The sequence below is a fragment of the Dunckerocampus dactyliophorus genome, chromosome 8 (genome assembly GCF_027744805.1).
Source record: "Dunckerocampus dactyliophorus isolate RoL2022-P2 chromosome 8, RoL_Ddac_1.1, whole genome shotgun sequence".
NCBI lineage: Eukaryota > Metazoa > Chordata > Actinopteri > Syngnathiformes > Syngnathidae > Dunckerocampus > Dunckerocampus dactyliophorus.
The window spans coordinates 1,020,301-1,038,287 of record NC_072826.1 but is presented as its reverse complement, the minus strand read 5'-3'; the positions used below and the strand labels follow the sequence as shown (position 1 = coordinate 1,038,287).

Sequence of the window (17,987 nt, the reverse complement as noted above, 5' to 3'; positions counted from 1 at the left end):
TGTCATTTGTAAAAGTCTACATATTGATTACTTTATTTCATATCCGTTGTGGTGATATAAAGAGGGAAAATGAGATAGACTGTCCAGATATTTCTGAACCTAACTATCTTAGTTGCACTTATCTTTCTGCATTGTTCATTTCAATATAATGTATTACAGTGGGTCCATGCTATTAGCCAGGGTTGCATTTTGAGACCAACTTGTGTTCACCTGACTGTAAGCTTTGAAGCCAGATCGTAGAAAGTCGACTGCAGAAGCCAGTGTTTCCATATCATGCCGTTTTGTCGTACATGCATGCTGTATATTCTATGCTTTCTTATCGTGTATTTATAAATTATTACCGACTTAGGGTGAATGAGATGTGAATGAGAATGTGTTTTCTGCAAAAAAAATTGTGTATTTTTGGGGGAAGAGTCAAGATTCAAGATTGAAGAGTTTTATTGTCGTGTGCATAGTAAAACAGCAGTTATACTAATCAATGAAACTCTTATTCTGTTCATTCTCCCAAGAAAAGAAAGAAAACACAAGAAAGAATAAGAACATAAGAAACATAAATACCAATAAATTAAGCAACAACAACAGAAGAGACATAAATACAGATAAATAAATAAATAAATAAATAATAAAGTGCTATGAGTGTGTGTGTGTGTTGCGTGCGGCGTGTGTGAGTGCTTCGTTGAGAAGCCTGATGGCCTGTGGGTAAAAGCTGAATTACATTTTTTACATTTTCTGGAACCATAAGTGGGGGTATTTGCGGGTCGTGAATGCTGAAATACAGAATATGCAGGGATCTGCGATATTGTATGCTTTCTTATCATATATTTATAAATTATTACCGACTTAGGGTGAATGAGATGTGTTTTCTCCCCCCAAAAATTTTTATTTTTGGAGAATATTTTTTTTTCATTAAATAAATTTTGGGACCAAAAATCTGCAAATTTGCAGGGTCGCAAATGCTGAAATCTCAAACAGGCAGGAAGCGGTTCACTCTGTGCATTGGTTTCAGCACCTTGGTGCGTTTGTTCCATAGAACAACGGCATGAATGGAGTCATCATACAGTGTCTTTGTCTCACCGGATGGAGGCGGGGCTGCTAGCATACACACAGACTGCAGGACAGTGGACCGTAGAAATAATATTAGCAGATTGCTACATATTGTCATATATTTTGACATTTTTTCATTGAACTTGAAGTTAAAATCTTGTCTTGTTCGCGTAGACCCAATCCTAGACCCAATCTCGTCTCGAACGGAGTGTCTCGTGACACCCCCACTATTTAGTAGTAAGGTTCCCTCAGCAGCTCCTTCAGCAGCAGACTGTTACACCCACGGTGTAAGAAGGAGAGGTTCCGCAGGTCCTTCATACCGACCGCTGTCAGGCTCTACAACACCTGCACCACCTGAACCATGTTGTAGTCACTATGTATTCTTTACTTGCGTATCTTGCTTGCTGCTGTAACAAGCGAATTTCCCTGCTGTGGGATAAATCAAGTACAAATACAAATACAAATACAAATATTACAAACAAGTAAGCACTGTATTACCAGACATTTTCCAACAACACTCGGCACACTCCATAAATAGAGCGAACAAGCCACTGGAAATGCCATTATGTTTCCAAAACGCTATATTTTGATAGAATTCTTTGATATAGAGTGTCAAAGGCTTTATATGCAAATTGGATAAGGTTGCAAGGCAGAGTTCATTGGGCTCATCATAATATTGGCACAAGCCAGCCAACACAGGACCCACCTGTTTAAATATAAAACAAGCAGGTGATTGTGTTGCGCTCCGAGACAGAGAGCTGTCAAGAACAGGGAATGAAAAATAGCACACATTAGCACACATTAATTTCACAAATCAAGCAATGCTCTGAATTAATGAAGGGAAGCAGCACATTGTTTGTGATTGCTTATGAACAGTGGAAGTATGGTGTAATACATTGATTTTGTGCATATTCCACATTTCAGAAGACTTGTTATGATCAGGCTTGCGCTGTATGATACGGTCATGATTATGTATCTATGGTGTGAAAAGTATTTGCCCCCTTCCTGATTTTTTATTTTTCTGCACGTTTGTCACACTTAAATGTTTCAGATCATCAAACAAATTTAAATAATTATCAACACCACAACTGAACACAAAATGCAGTTTTTAAATTAAACTTTTTATTATTGAGGTAGAAAAAAATACAAACCTATATGGCCCTGTGTGTAAAAGTGATTGGCCTCCCTGTTAAAAATAACTGTGATTAATTGAGATCTCTCAGTGTGGGAAAGGTTATAAAGCCATTTGTAAAGACTCCAGCCAACCACATTATTTATCTAAGTGGCGAAAACATGGAACAGTGGTGAACCTTCCCAAAAGTGCCCGGCCAACCAAAATGACCCCAGCAGCGCAGTGACGACTCATCCAAGAGGACACAAAAGACCCCACAAGAGCGTCTAAAGAACTTGCCTCAGTTAAGGTCAGTGTTCGTGACTCCACCATAAGAAAGACGCTGGGCAAAAACAGCTTGCATGGCAGAGTTCCAAGACCAAAACCACTGCTGAACAAAAACAACATTAAGGCTCATTCTGGCTCAATTTTGCCAGAAAATTTATTGATGATCCCCAAGACCTTTGGGGAAATACTGACGAGACAAAAGTTTAACTTTCTGGAAAGTGTGTGTCCCATTACATCTGGTGTAAAAGTAACGCAGCATTTCAGGAAAAGAACATCATACTAACAGTAAAATATGGTGGTGGTAGTGTGATGGTCTAGGGCTGTTTTGCTGTTTCGGGACGTGGAAGACTTGCTGTGAAAAATGAAACGATGAAATTCTGCTGTCTACCAAAAAATCCTGAATCTGTTGGTGACCTTGAGCTGAAACCAACTTGGGTTCTGCAGCGGAAAAATGATCCAATACACACCAGCAAGTCCACCTCTGAATGGCTGAAGAAAAACAAAATGAAGACTTTGGAGTGGCCTAGTCCAAGTCCTGACCTGAATCCTATTGAGATGCTGTGGCATGACCTTAAAAAGGCGCTTCATGCTGGAAAAGCCTCCAATGTGGCTGAATGACAACAATTCTGCAAAGATGAGTGGGACAAAATGCAGTTATCGCAAACGCTTGATTGCAGTTGTTGCTGCTAAGGGGGGCCCAACCAGGTATTAGGTTTAGGGGGCAATCACTTTTCCACGCAGGGCCATGTAGGTTTGTATTCTTTTCTCCCTTAATAATAAAACGTTTCATTTAAAAACTGCATTTTGTGTTCACTTGTGTTGTCACTGACTAATATTTAAACTTGTTTGATGATCTGAAAGATGTGACAAACATGCAGAAACAATAAGAAATCAGGAAGGGGGCAAAGGCCTTTTCACACCACCGTATATCATGAATGTTTGCGTGTGAGGTATAAAAGAAGAGGTATCTGCAGGCAGCCTTGTCTGGAGGCCCCATGTACAGTTGAAGTGATGTGTTGTTGTGTTTTGGGAGCTGTGTTTAATGACCCTCTGGGCTTTTTACTTTCAGTTCCTGATACAGCTCCCACGGATATCGGAGGTGGAGGTGGCACAAAGTCTGAATTAGTGATAACGTGGGAGGTAAGTCATGTGTCAAATTTTTACTATTCTCGCCATTGTCGAATAATGGCTTTGCTTAATTGTGCAGAATGAGCTGTGCAATTTAATAATCCAACAGAGTGAGACGCCGCTCTCCAGTTCAGCCTCTTAAGTGCCGTTTCTCCGTCAAAAAAAATGAAGGGGCAGAAAGCATTTGCTTTTGAGGAGCTACAATTACATAGCAATAGAGGGAAATGCAAGGGTGATTGCTAAGTGTGCCCAGTTGTATTGCCAAATAACCGGGTTGTGTAATTGTGGTACGGCACAGACATGGGTCAGTCTGTTTCTCTGTCTGTCTGCGTTTTAATATCACTATAGTTTTGTGTTTTGCTCCCAGCCTGTGTCCGAAGAACTGCAAAATGCCGAGGGGTTCGGATACATCATCGCACTCAGGCCCGTGGGCACAGTTACTTGGACGCGAGCTGTCATCTCCACGCCTGGCGCCGCACGTTACGTCTTCCACAATGACACCATCCCACCCTTTTCACCTTTTGATGTGAAAGTCGGCGCTTTCAACAATCGAGGGGAGGGGCCCTTCAGCTCTATCGCCACCGTATACTCAGCAGAGGATGGTACAGTACAAACCCATCAGCAGAGTGTTGCTTAAGTAACATATGATATCTCCTTACACGTTCACCTTGAATACGAATGTTCTGACAATGTTGCTGCTGTTTCCTAACCCTCTAAAGCGGGGAATGCCCACCTCATATTAGTTATTATGCTGGTAGATTACAGGAAATCCTAGCAGATACCACACCACAGTATGCTGTCAGGGAGCTATACTGTTAATTGAATTTGCTGGGCAGCAGTATTCCCTTATGTCAGTCACAGATCCCATTAGAAGAGCAGAGGAAATAGCTTTTCTGTGAGACTACAGGTCTGTTCTGTGCTCTCTACTTATTGCTATTAGTCTGTGAGATGCTGAGCGTCACGGATTCTTACTATGTGCTCTATTTCTGCAGTCCCTAGTGTGGCTCCTAAGATGGTTAGAGCTAGGAGTGTGTCTGCAACACAAATTGAAGTGATCTGGGAGGCCCTTCCAGCCATCCCTGAAAGAGTGCTTGGATATGAGGTATGTTGAAACTTCCTTCAATATCATTCTTTTCTTCCATTTTCTTTTTTCAAATGCAGTCAAACCTCGGTTTTCGAACAGCCCAGTGTTCTCGTACACTGTCTCGAGTAGCGTACAATATTGCGCATAACAAACTCTGCTAGTGCATGCGAGGAGACAAATCAATATAACCTGAACAGACGGATTCTCGAGAAAATGTTTGACTATTCAAATTCAAATACGAGGGTACACCTAAGACTATTTGAATCAGGTGATAATCATATGCAGGACTTGCTTTGGACACCGGAGGCCTTAAGCAGATAATCATAGCATGCTGGTGTGACATTAATATGTGCTAATGTTGGAATAAAATCTAATGGAATAATGGATACAAAACATTTATAAGTGCAATAACAGACCATCTTTTTCCCAACATGGTGCAAACAAAACAGATATCGCAAATGATAAAAAATGTTGAAAAGTTGTTCTTGGATCCCTTCCCTTCCTTCTCTTAACCCTCCCTGTCCACCTTCCTAACGCGAGTCTTCAATAAATGTAAAAGTGGTGTTAAATGTTTATTCATTTCATTTTCTTATTTATAATGATTTTTGCATTGTTTTCTGCATGTGCTGTAAAACTAGGATTATTCTTTTTAAAATATATTTTTGTTAATACTGTGCGACTCTGGAAGGGATTCATTGTATTTGCATTATTTCCTATGAGAAAAATTACAGATATCGTCGGACCTTTTGGAACAAATTCATAATGAAAACCGAGGTACCACTGTAATGGGAATATCAAGGTTTCCTGTGGTTGACAAACTATGAACTACACTCCTCCTTTTTGCAACAACATAACTTTGTTGTTGCAGTGCCAACATAATGTTGCCCCAATAGCAAAAAAAAAAACCAACCTTTCAAGAATGCGATTCTTCTGGTGTTCTTTCAGTGTCTGTCACCTCTGGCCCTCGGCACAAATATCTCCAGTTGCCATAGCACTGGTCACATTGTCCTAGTGGGACTGATGTGGTCCTGAAATGCATTCCAATGCTTCAATTCTCAATGGACCACCAACAGTGTGGATCTGAAGCTGTGAACCGCACATGCGGAATATCCGTCCTTTAATTAGAACGTCTTAGAATTACAAGTGCAGTGTAGTTAAATCACTTATTCCTGCTCAAAAGATTACATTACTTCAAATTGCACCCCGGCAATGATCACACAGCCTTAATAGATTTTTAATAAATGTGAGCCGAAGTGTTTCCCAAAGGAGGACGTCACATCTCAGTTGTGCTTTTTATTGACTCATTTTTCTGTCACTTACAAACACAAATACACGAGAATGACTGAAGTTGACTCAAAACAAGCAACTGTTTTCTTTACATCTTACACAAACACGCCATCCGTCTTTTAAGTCGGAATTGTTATTATATAACATTTTTTTGACTGTGACTATTCTTGTCTCACTTATCATGTGACAGAGACACGAGGTCTCGGTTGTTTATCATGGCGTCCTCCCTGTTTGAAAATCATACACCATTGAACATTTCATGGCGGAATATTCATTTCACTAATGCACAGATAAATCTAAACCTGGCTGTCCCTCACAGGTCATGTACTGGGAAGATGACACCAAACCCGACACCGTCGGCAAAGTGCGCATCTCAGGAAACTACACCGTGGTTAACATCACAGGGATGAATGCAAACACAGCCTACTATCTCGCTGTGTCCGCCTGTAATACGGCTGGCCCCGGGCCGCAGTCGATGCCCATCAACATCACGACAAGGAAACCACGTGAGTAAACTCCTTCTGAATTAATTCCTAAATTGTACTTATTCATGGGCAATGCATGATGCGCCTTTAACAAGATAGGAAGACTTTTCTCTCTGCTTTGCGTGTTGACGCTGGAAGAGGGAAAGTGAAGTTAAGGGTGCACTTGCAGACTGCTTCTGAAATAAGAGGAAAGAATCTGCTTCTTGTGTTTATCTACTATGTCATATGCTTCCTACGATTAAGCAATACACAAACAATACAGAAGGTTTTCTTCAACGATCAAATTTGTGTTCCATAATTGGCAGTGGAGTTACAGGTCTTGACAAGGATCTTTTATGCTATTATATTTTGAAACTAAGGTGAAATGGAAATTGTATGACTGCAATTGTTACATTGTTGAGGTATAGTGATGATGAAATGAGTCTTGGGTAACATTTGTTCTTCATTGTTGATTTAAACCTCAACATTGGGGCAGAAAATCGACACATAAACCTGACAGGAATGTTTTACTGAGTGGCTCTGATATTAAATGTAATTGCATCCTGTGAGCTGATTGGCAGCGGAAGTCATCATTGATGATGCTGTTTGCAAAATACGCTCACAGTTTCTGCTACACGGGAGTACAGGAACTTTGGAAATCCAGTAACTTTTGTGTCTGCGGCCGTCACACTGGTTAATCAGCGTAATTTAACGCCTTCTGTTTTGCTTCTAACACAGCAAGAAGGTAGTTATGGGGCCAAATTACTCCACATGAATGAAACATTGAGTTAATTATGTACTGATATCTAAAAACCATGTGGTTTCCATCATCACAATTGTTATCACCAACATATTTCGGTGAATCCAAGGTTTTATTTGTCAGTCTTTAAGATTTGACTTCCTTGTCATAGAAAATAAAATATGGCGCTGGAAACTGTACGGAATGTGTTTTCCTTTAGATAACAATGTTCAGAAATTAATCATGTAAATCGTTTACACGCAGTCAAATAACTCTATCATCACCGGAACATTACTAACCCGGTTGCGCACGGCCACGTAAACACCAATAACCCTTTTGAAAAAACAGAATATGCTCATATTCTGGTTTTTAAAAACCCGAATATTACCCCTGGGTTACTCTATCACCGCGCTTACATACAGTCAATATTCAGGTTAAGGTCAATATTCCGGTTTCTGAAGCATTCTGAAGCATAATACAAGTAGTATAACAGGTATAAACTAGTTTCACAAACTGGAATATTGACATTAACCTGAATATTGACTGCATGTAAACACAGTGAATGTCATGTACCTCCTCAGACATCTAAGTGGAAGTCATGTGCCCCCTACTCCCGCACACTTCAAAAAACATAAACCACACAATGAAACATCTTTGATATATGATTAAATATATTATATATTAGGACATTATATTAAAAAATCATGTGTCTTATTTTTCAACTACACACATTGACTGCTAATTTAAACATGGAGAGGGTTTCACAGTAGAGGAGTAAGATATTTCCTGGCAGTTTTGTTTTCTGTTTGGTGAATTTATTTGTATTTGTATTGAGTATTTAAGTGATGACAAGCTGTGGTAAGATGTGCTGAACTGTGATCTTTATGCTCTTTTGCTGTGCTTTGGTCTGCGACAACATGGAAATAATTAGTACAATGCAACCGCTCTTGCATGTAAAACATAAGGCTGAAAACAAAGGCTCATAACGTACAGAAATCAATTAGGAAATGAATTCAACACGAGGCTTATAACTGAGCCAAGTGGACATACAGTATGAGCACATATAGCATGAGATTATGTACCAAGCAAAAATGCATAGCAGCACAGACCTAACATTATTAAACCTAATCTCTGTGCATTTAGGCACAGCATTGACGTTTGTGCACAAGGACCAGGCGAAAGGAAGAACTAGAAAATTCACATCTGCCTGTGAAGCGTCGGAGAAAGTCATACACATAAGTCTCAATCTGCGTCACAAATGGTGTGTTCAAAGACCGCCGAACAAAGCGGCCGCAACGACCGAAGAAAGAGGATTCAGCGAGAGTTTTTTTTTTTTTTAAATACGATCCATCCAAACATCTTCCTAGCAAATGTTCTTGTGTGTCTTTTTTCAGTGGTGAAAACAACTTAAAATAATCTATGCAGCCAAGAAGAGAGTGCTTATAACTAATCCACTTGCACCATGGATATGATATAAGAAAAGAAAAGGTTGACTATGTTGTAATTGGCGTATGGTAGATTACACGTGCCTTACATGTCACTGACGAAAAATAGGCCGACCGGATTCAGACGCGTTCTGCACATGTGTAGTACCGATTGCATTTCCGGTCCGTGTTGCGTGATGACAGTGCTGTCACCTTTCTTCTGCACTGCACTGCCTGCTGGCTGCGTGGCCGTTCACATGAGGCGTTGGCCACGACCCCCTACACACTTAAAAACATACTCCTTTTTATGCTCATTAACTTGAAATATTGAACGTTATAGTAATTCTGGGCCAAAGATGTGTATTTTGCGTGGTCACATTTTGGTAAAGTTGATTTTGATTACGTTAAGTGGTAATTGTTTTTCATTTTCATTCACGTACCCCTCTTTGGGAACCTAGGCCCTACGGCAAATTATAAAATTATAAAATACAATTCGGGGTACACGTACCCCACTTTGGGAAGCTAGGATGTAAATAAACGATATAACGCAAACTCTTGGATCTTTTTTTCAGCACCGAATCAGCCACCTCTGAACATACAATGGTCCATGATTGGATCAACCCTCTCACTGCATTGGGATCCTGTGGTAGCCATGGAGACCGAGTCCAAAGTCACTGGATATTTGGTAGGTCCCATTTGCACTGTAAAGGTCATCTTTCCTCAATGACATTTTTGCAGCTGTTGACTTGTTTCCAACACCCTCTTCTGCTTAGGTGCTGCTGAAAAGACACCGTTACAATGATATCAACACTTTGGTCACCAATAAAACCTCTGTGCAGCTCAGCCTGTCCGCCAGTGACAACTATCTCATTCAGATCAAGGCCACGAGTGAGGGCGGTGAAGGTGTGGGCAGTGAGCCCATCCACATCCACAAATTAAGTGAGTTTGCGTTTTCCCTCCTTGTGCCATCCTCTCAGGTGACTGACAGAGCATGCATGAGATGGAACTTTTCATATGGCTTCACTTCACACTTCTTCAAGCGTGTGTAATACAAACGTTTCAGTGCTAGAAAACTCAGAAAAAAGGACCTTTTAGGAAAGTGGGCTCCTTGTCATCCTTGTCAGGTTATTATTCCTCGTTGACTGGTTACAGCTCACTCTAGCATATCAAGCAGTTCAGTGCTTTTAGACGTTGCTTTATACAACAATGGAATGGCTCGGTCCATCCCTCTCAAAGAACATTTTACTTTTATTTTTAAACAGCTTCAGCTTGTAATGTCAGAAATAAGATCCATCATTACAATGAAACCCCAGGCACCTATTTCCACCATCTTCCACATAAGCAGACCACCATTTAGCATGATATGCTTGTACAAACATCTGTTGCCTTCCAGAAAGTTGTCCAGCCAAAAATGTCTGACCTCCAATGACCTGCAGTGCTGCCTCTGTCCACCAGAGGGAACCACAGGAGGGAGGCTGATGTCTTTGCAGCGCCCCAGCAGCAATAACCAATTAAATGCTTTGCTGGGATGAAATGCATTGTGGGATGAAGTTAAAATAGCTGTTGTTTTTTATTTTAAACTTGTATTGGTACTTCCCTTGTATATTTCTTAGCTAGCTTTGAGTGTGAAGTTGCTGTGTGATGAGTTTAGCATTCTTTATAAGATGTAAGATAAAGAGCTACCTGGTCCTCACGGACTCAATATGCCATTTTATGACGTGCACATGTGGGCTTATAGTCCGGTGCGGCAATGTACAAATCTATATGTACAAATCTGTTTTTGTCTCTAAAAAATTTAGTGGGTGCGTCTTATACACCGGAAATTACGGTATATGCTGGCATAATGGCATACATACTTAGAATAATGAAAACAAACCATTACTTCCAGAATTTATTTACATGATACTACGGCTGGTGTCCTCCCGGTGGAACTGGGAGGGGTGGCCGAAGTCTGGGATTCCCTACTGAGACTGTTTTCCCCGTGACCCGGACCTGGATAAGCGGAAGTAAATGGATGGATGGATGGATGGATGGATACTGGGGCTGCAACTAATGATTATTTTTTTAGTTGATTCGTTTGAAGCTCGTTTCGATTACTGTAACTGAGTAACCGGTTAGGCCCTAGTCAGACCAAATCAATATGAACCAAACACAAACAATCAATGGAGGCAAAAATGTTGATCAATTTTTTCCAACGTGAAAGGTGATGTGTGTGAAAATCTTGTTTACAAGTGAGCTCAGAGGAAGTTACGACAGGCCATTAACGTCTTGACTTGAACTGCTCACTCGCACAGTACAGGTCATCTCGCCTCACTGGAGCGTTTTTTTTAAATTAGCGGTTATCGACCCAATCATTATCAGTCGGCACCCCTAGAATTAAACCCAAAAAATGAAAAACGCCTTAGTGCTACTTTAAATAAGTAGCTTTGAAAAAGCTTCCTCACTGAATATATGTGAAAAAAACCAAAACAAAACTGCAGGCTTCATCCTGAAGACTTCGGCGTCGGATTTATGATGGCAGAGAAGTCTCCTGCTTTTGATTAGGGGTATTTATGGTTCATCAAAAACTGATCTGCTGGTTTTCATTGCAGGCATGGGAGCGCGGGGCTCAGGCGCACACTGTCTCAACCCATTAAACCTGGCTGCAGTCCTCATCAGTGCCCTGGCCTGCTTCGTCTGGTGATGTCTAATCAGAACCTTCATCGCTCTTTCTTTCCCAACAGTCCCCTAAGTGAGCCTGTCCTAATGTTACCCCTCCATTGGAGGGGCCAGGATACAGTGGTAGGACTTGGGATTACGGCCAAACCGTTCAAGGGTCATTTTCAGTAAAGACTATATGACAAGGATGTAATGATATGAAGTGCATGATACCTTACAATATTTCCTCTGGAGTTATAAGTGCCACCATGCTGTTTCATTTTCGAGGTTATGATGTCAAAATGACGTATCCTGTGTATCTGTAAGCGATACAAATGCCTTAAAATCAATTTTACATATTCACTCCATACCAAATTAGGCAACAGAGGATGCCAGTCAAGCATTTTGCAAAAGAGATATTGAGAGAATATATAATGTCAGCCGCTCAGTGGAAAGATTATCCTGTTGTCACTGTTTCCCTCCTTTTTTAACCAAAACATAAACACTATCAATCAACGTTATAACCAGTTTCACTTACCCAATACTGGTAGTCCGCAGGTTACGTACGGCTTCTGTTCCTACACTGATGGAAGTCGAGTTTTTGTGCAAGCTGGCCCTTACAGCTAATTTAACTTCTAACTGCAAAAACAACATTTCAAGAAAGTAAGAAAGTCCCATTTTAAGCACCCATTCCTTATTTTTTTCCTAAACAGAAAAAATATCTTGTCGAGCAATTTTCACTTGAGAAAAATCATCTTATATTAAGAAAGTATAGCTAGCCAATTCTTATTTCTTTGCCACAAATTGGTTCTTTTTTGTAATAAGATAAAAACCTTATTTTGATTCTTCTTCAACAACAGATTAATATATATTTGTCTTAAATTAAGAATAAAACTGGCTTCTAAACTTTCTAAATTTGAGAATGGACTCACACAGAGAAACTATATCTACCCTGCAAAAACTAAATTTCAAGAAAGTAAAAAAGTCCCATTTTAAGAAAGCATTTCTCAAAAACCATTTGCTGATTTTGGTCCAATGTGAAGGCTGCACAGCAAATTTCATAGAGCGTACCAAGATTTATTATATTAAATCTAGTCATAAAATCTAGTCGGAAAATGATCAAACGTGATTTAAGAAAATATTACTCTCTTTTTATCTAGTTTCGAAATCTAAAAACTAGTGATTTTACATGCAAATGTTGCAAAAAAGACTTCTGATAGTGTTTCTTGCAATAGGTTTTCCTAAATGAAGTGAATTTTAGATACAATCACACTTTTTTTCTTTTTAAGTAAAAAAGTTCCGTCCATATTATTTGCTTCATGCTTGTCGAGAAGCTCAGACCGGTGAAGAAGTGACCAACATAACTAACATGCCGACAATAAGAGATCTTTGCTGCACGTTGGCAGAGTGGTTAGCATGTTGGCCCCACAGTCAGGCAACCTGCGTCCAAATCCCTGTCGGAACACGTACACTCCCCCCGTGGGTATTCTCTGTGTACTCTGGCTTCCTTCCACATTCCAACAATATGCATGATAGGGTCATTGGAAACTCTAAAAATCGTCCATAGCTATGAACTTTTGATCTTTACTCTGTAGCTTTTTGGGAGGAGGAAATAGAAGAGGCAGAAGAACGAACAAAACAATGAGACCACAGCGTTGATTTGTTGTTACTGTCGCTTTCATAGGAATAGATGCTTTAACATGCCGAAGGACACCATCTTTATCCTTAATTGATGGTTGTGATAATCGATAATCGTTTTAATACCAAAAGTGCTGCAGATATTGGTGGCTGTTTCTTCTCTCTCTGAGCTATGATGTTCATTTTCACTTCGATGGTGAAGGTCTTTGTTTTCCTCAGCACATTCATACATACAGTACAGTACAGTATCATACGCTGTACTCATCTACAGTGCGAGTACGAGTACACACTGCAGCCTTGAAGCGTGCATCCCCTGCGTGTGCTGAAACCAGTTCTCACGCTACTGCACTGCTGTCGGATAAAAAGTACGTTTTTCATTCATTTATGGGCACAAGTACGTAACTGCGAAACACCGAAACTCGGAATGCCGTAACCCGAGGATGACCTGTATTTTAAATGAGGTAATATCAGCAGTTTTTGGCTTTGAAAAAAACCCATCTATGAATACATTTATGTTTGCCTAGTTTTATGAAATGTAGCAATGCTAATTCTAATCATCTTTTTTCACACCAACGTACTTGCGTACTTAAATCATAGTAAATCTGTTGTTGAGCCACAGGCTAAGCTTCAGGCCTTCTCGAAAATACAGTGATTTCTCTCCATCTTCTGCCGCTAAATAATAAATGTCCATCACACCGGCTTTCTCAGTCTAGTGAAAAAGTTATTTTTTCCAGAGAAGACATGCGTGCAGCGCTTCCATCTTGTCAAACTGATCCCATGTGTATTGTTCGCCTTTTACATTTCGGTGACCTGTGTTCTGTATCGCCACAGCTACTATAGATGATCACCCGGTCCAGTGCACAGTGGACTACAGTACATCAATGATAGTGCCTTCACCAGAGCTCAAACATAAGTTGTTTATTTTCAAGTTGCTCAGACATCCAAATAACAGAGAAGTCAATATTTGCTTGTGTTTCAAAATTCGGCACAAAGGCTAGAAAGTGCTGTCGGAAAATGCAGAGAAATCCCGATTTGTGTATAAGGTACAATCAGTAAATATTTATTGAAATAAGTCAATCTAAATCCATGATAAGAATGGTTGCTTTGTAAAAAGCAGAGGATTGAAATGGAGCAAAAAGCATACTTGGCATTTTACCATCAACCTCATACCAGACTGAGCAGCGAGAAAAGAACGTGCAAGAGCGACATGCCACCCCTGTTTTCACCATGTGGATGAGTCCTTCAAGTGAGAGCTGCAGTCCTGATAGTGCCCATATGGATGTGGAACGATAGAGCCAACCGCTACACATTATCGTGCCTTTGCTGAACATGGGGCTGTGGACATCAGCTGAGAGGTTATTGTCATCTGCAGTTTTGCACTCTCCCGCCTCTCAAAGTCAAAAGCACAAGGAACTGATGCAAGGTGACCGGATGTCCTCCCTTAGCCATCTGAACAGGTGTGCCGATCTCAGCGGCCTCATAAAAAGTCCTACAAGGCTGGCATAATCAGGATGTCCTGTCTGCTGCCTGACTCGTTACATGAAGCCGTGTGTTCGTTGATGGGACTATTTCATAGTCATCAATGGAATATTGATTTTTCTGCGCTATTATTACAGCTGTCATATTTCAGTTTCCTGGTTGACTGATGGCCTCCTTTCTGATACTCATTTTGTTGTGTTACCGTCAATGATGTCCGTCACTATTTCACTGTTTGTGTGTGTGCATGTACTTCTCTTCAGTTTTGCCAATAGATGTTTTCTTAGTTGTCTTTCTTAGGATCTGTTGTAGTGCAGTACTTTATAGTGATTTGACAAGCCTGAAATTGGCAGTTGTACTTAAAGTAAGCTACCATGCAAAACTGCTAAATTTGTTTATCAATTACAGTTTTTCACAAGGTGGCAAAAAAGGTTTTCCAATTGCAATAATACATGTCGTACATGACTGGTTTAATATAGGAACTCACTGCCACAGTATCCTTCAGAAATTGACCTGCATATCTTGACCGAGGTATAAAATCTGTTTGCTCAATCCTTCATGTGTTCTCGATTACACTGGGGAACATAGAATTTAGGATGTTAGACCTATTTATTGTAAGTTGTGGTTGTTGATTTGAAATATGCCTTCAGTTTTCCTCCATCAGCTCTAGTTACTGATATAGTACATACCGAGTGACATGCGGAGGGTGAAGTTCATGGCTGGTGAGGTGCTGAATCCTTTGAAGTTTTTTATTTACGTTAATACAAGTTGACATCAAGAGGAGAAAAGGTAGACATAATCCACTAAGTTTGTTTTCAAATACTTCTTTGTCCTATTTATTCATTTGTTTTATAAACTGAAAAACGCTTGTGGTCGTATATGTAGATGAAGTATACATTAACCTTCTCCAACAATAGCTCTGATACTTTGTTGTAAAAGTCTGATCACGGTCCGTTGAGCTTGGATATATAATCCTCCATCTTGGCAGTCAAATTCATTCATTCAGCAAAGCATGAACATATATTTAATACATCTGACTTGTTGCTGATTCGAGCTTGTTTATTCACAAAGTTTGTAGAAGGACGGCAGCAACGCAACGAGCACCTTCCAGCTCGCGCGCTTACTTCGAGAGGAGAGACTCACCGCAGCCCCATCTCACATTCCCGCCCCGTATTTGGTCAGGAAATGTGCAAATTCAGCAACTTTACTGAAAAAAATGTTAGAAACAATTGGAATCATACAGAAATACATTTACAGTCGTCCCTCGTTTATAGTGGTTAATTGGTTCTATAGGGAATTTCCGTAATGTGATATACATATATATACTGTGTGTGTATATATACAGTATATATATAAGTATATATATATATATGACTTTAAATGCAGGTTTTAACATTATTAGACATGAAATACCACACCTATAGTCACCTTTACGCTCCTATTATTCATTGTTTACAACACATTGAGCAACTCTCATGCTGCATGGATTCGAGACAGTCGCCAGCTAACAAGCTAGCCAACCAGTTAGCCTCAAATTTATTGTAAACTTAAGAAGCCAAAAACGTCACACTTTCACACAGAATGGGAGGAGGACTTATTTTTCACACTCTCATGTCTGACATGCCGTGGCTGACGTCATGACCATGCAGTGTTAAGGTAATGTCATGTAAGCTAATGTCTCAATGTTTTGTGTTATTAACGGCCGCCTAGTGATCAGAATACTACATATCACCTGTGTTTGACTAATAAAGACCATAGTTTACCACAAAGCAGCGATCATGTATTAACTAATTCATTTCTGCAAAGATGCGATATAGTGAGGGAGCGATAATTGAACTGCGATATTGTAAGGGACGACTGTATAACATAGTTCAACGGACAAATATTAATATTTTTGAGTGTTATCATTTTTTTTCCCATGATGGCTGTGCCTCACCTTCCTCCTCTGACCGCATGTCACTGGGTAGACCGCTAACTGTTGCATACGACCCATTGGACACAGGACTGCTGTACAAGTCATTATTATTGCCTTTCTTTTTATTAATAAAACAGTTTCCTACACATGGATGTTTTTTTGTATTATTTATTATCAAACTACAGCATAAAATACTGAACAAATGCTGTGGCATTCTGAAGAAAGCTACATGATCTAAAAATCTATAAGTACTACAAAAATGAGTAGTATTCTGGTTCAGTGGATTGAATGTTATAATGAGGTATAGAAATCATACCATGCTTGTAATGTGTTTGTTCCCCAGTGTTATCAGAGCTTTCTTTGTATGATTGAATGACTGTAATTACTTAGCGTTGTTTCGGCTCACAGGTTTATTGTTTGTGGCTTTGGTTCATGAAAATGTCAATGTTGGCCCTCTTAAGATAAGAACAACCAATGGGAACCGTCAGTGTTGTTCTGGATCGCCTATGAACATCCTTTACAATTCATTCTATTGATGCTAAAGTTATTATTGTAGAATTTTAGGTTTGAGACAAGAAAGAAACCATATACAATCTCAATAATTGTCCCTTAGCAACAATGTTTTACTGTTTCTTCATTTTTGAAACAAATTGTTGTGTTCTTAGCTTGTAGTACATGAAGTTTGTAGTAGGACTTACAGTACATTGGGAGGAGATTCCACACATCGATATACAATGTATTGACCACAAAAAGCAGCATATCTATTTGTTCTCCAAGGATGGCCCGGTTGAACTGATTCCTGTGTTTGTTTCTTGAAAGTTGTGTTTCCTACTCTGTAAATACCTTGCATATATTTTTAAATATGGCCACCCAAGACAACCTTAATGCTCTTCTGTAGTGTGTTCTCCAGCCTAATACTGCTGTATTAATCAATGATCTCTGTGAGATGCTGACGTGTAGAGTTGGATTTTCACATTGAAAAGTAACTGTTTTGTCTTGTATACTAAAATTGTGCATGGTCATCATCGTTTGTGAATTTGTGTTGGACTTTTCTAAAACTATAACTTAATAAATAAAAATGTTTATTCCAGTCATCGTTCACTTTGGCTGCCTGTGATGAAAAAGATCAAGGACCAAACCTTCTCCCAATAATAGAACTTGTTGTGGCCACTGACAACAATGGGATTCTAAAACATGGGAGCAATTTACTTTTTCTGTCTCTATTATAGATTTATATTGTTTGTGTGTGTGTGTGTGTGTGTGGCCAGCTGATGGCTTTACCCGTCCATCCACCCTTGTCTACCGCTTATCCTGTTAAGTGTCTCGGAGAGCTGCAGCCTATCCCAGCTGGCTTTGGGCAAAAGGCAGACTACACCCTGGACCGGTCCCCAGTAAATCATACCCACCCACATCGAATGCAACAGGGAGCGTAATTTACGTACATTGACATGTAGTATTCCGATCACCAGGCAGCAGTAATGACACAAAGCATTCAGATATTAGCTTACATGACATTAGCTTAACACTGCATGAAGTCATAAAGTCAGCCATGGCAAGTCCCACATGATAGTGTGAAAAAAAGTCCTCCTTCCATTCCGTGTGGAAGTGGTAAGTTTTTGGCTTCTTACATTTAAAATAAATTTGAGGCTAACTGATTAGCTCGCTAGCTTGTTAGCTCGTAAGACGCAATGCAGAAACGTGATTAATCCACCCTCTGAGGTATTACCAGGAATTATTACCAACATTTGAAAC

At 39.9% G+C, this 17,987-nt stretch overlaps 1 protein-coding gene across 4 annotated transcripts in view; it reads left to right on the top strand.

Moving 5' to 3' along the window:
* cntn3b (contactin 3b) overlaps positions 1–17,325 on the top strand; it is a 74,640-nt gene extending 57,315 nt beyond the window's left edge. For all 4 annotated transcript variants that reach the window (XM_054783751.1, XM_054783750.1, XM_054783749.1 and 1 more), the window contains 7 exons: positions 3,513–3,583; positions 3,939–4,173; positions 4,564–4,673; positions 6,262–6,448; positions 9,142–9,254; positions 9,343–9,508; positions 11,161–17,325. In XM_054783751.1, the coding sequence (XP_054639726.1) occupies positions 3,513–3,583; positions 3,939–4,173; positions 4,564–4,673; positions 6,262–6,448; positions 9,142–9,254; positions 9,343–9,508; positions 11,161–11,252 (974 nt within the window). In that variant the 3' untranslated portion in view covers positions 11,253–17,325. The remainder of the gene's footprint in view (positions 1–3,512; positions 3,584–3,938; positions 4,174–4,563; positions 4,674–6,261; positions 6,449–9,141; positions 9,255–9,342; positions 9,509–11,160) is intronic.
* Positions 17,326–17,987: the final 662 nt, after the last annotated feature.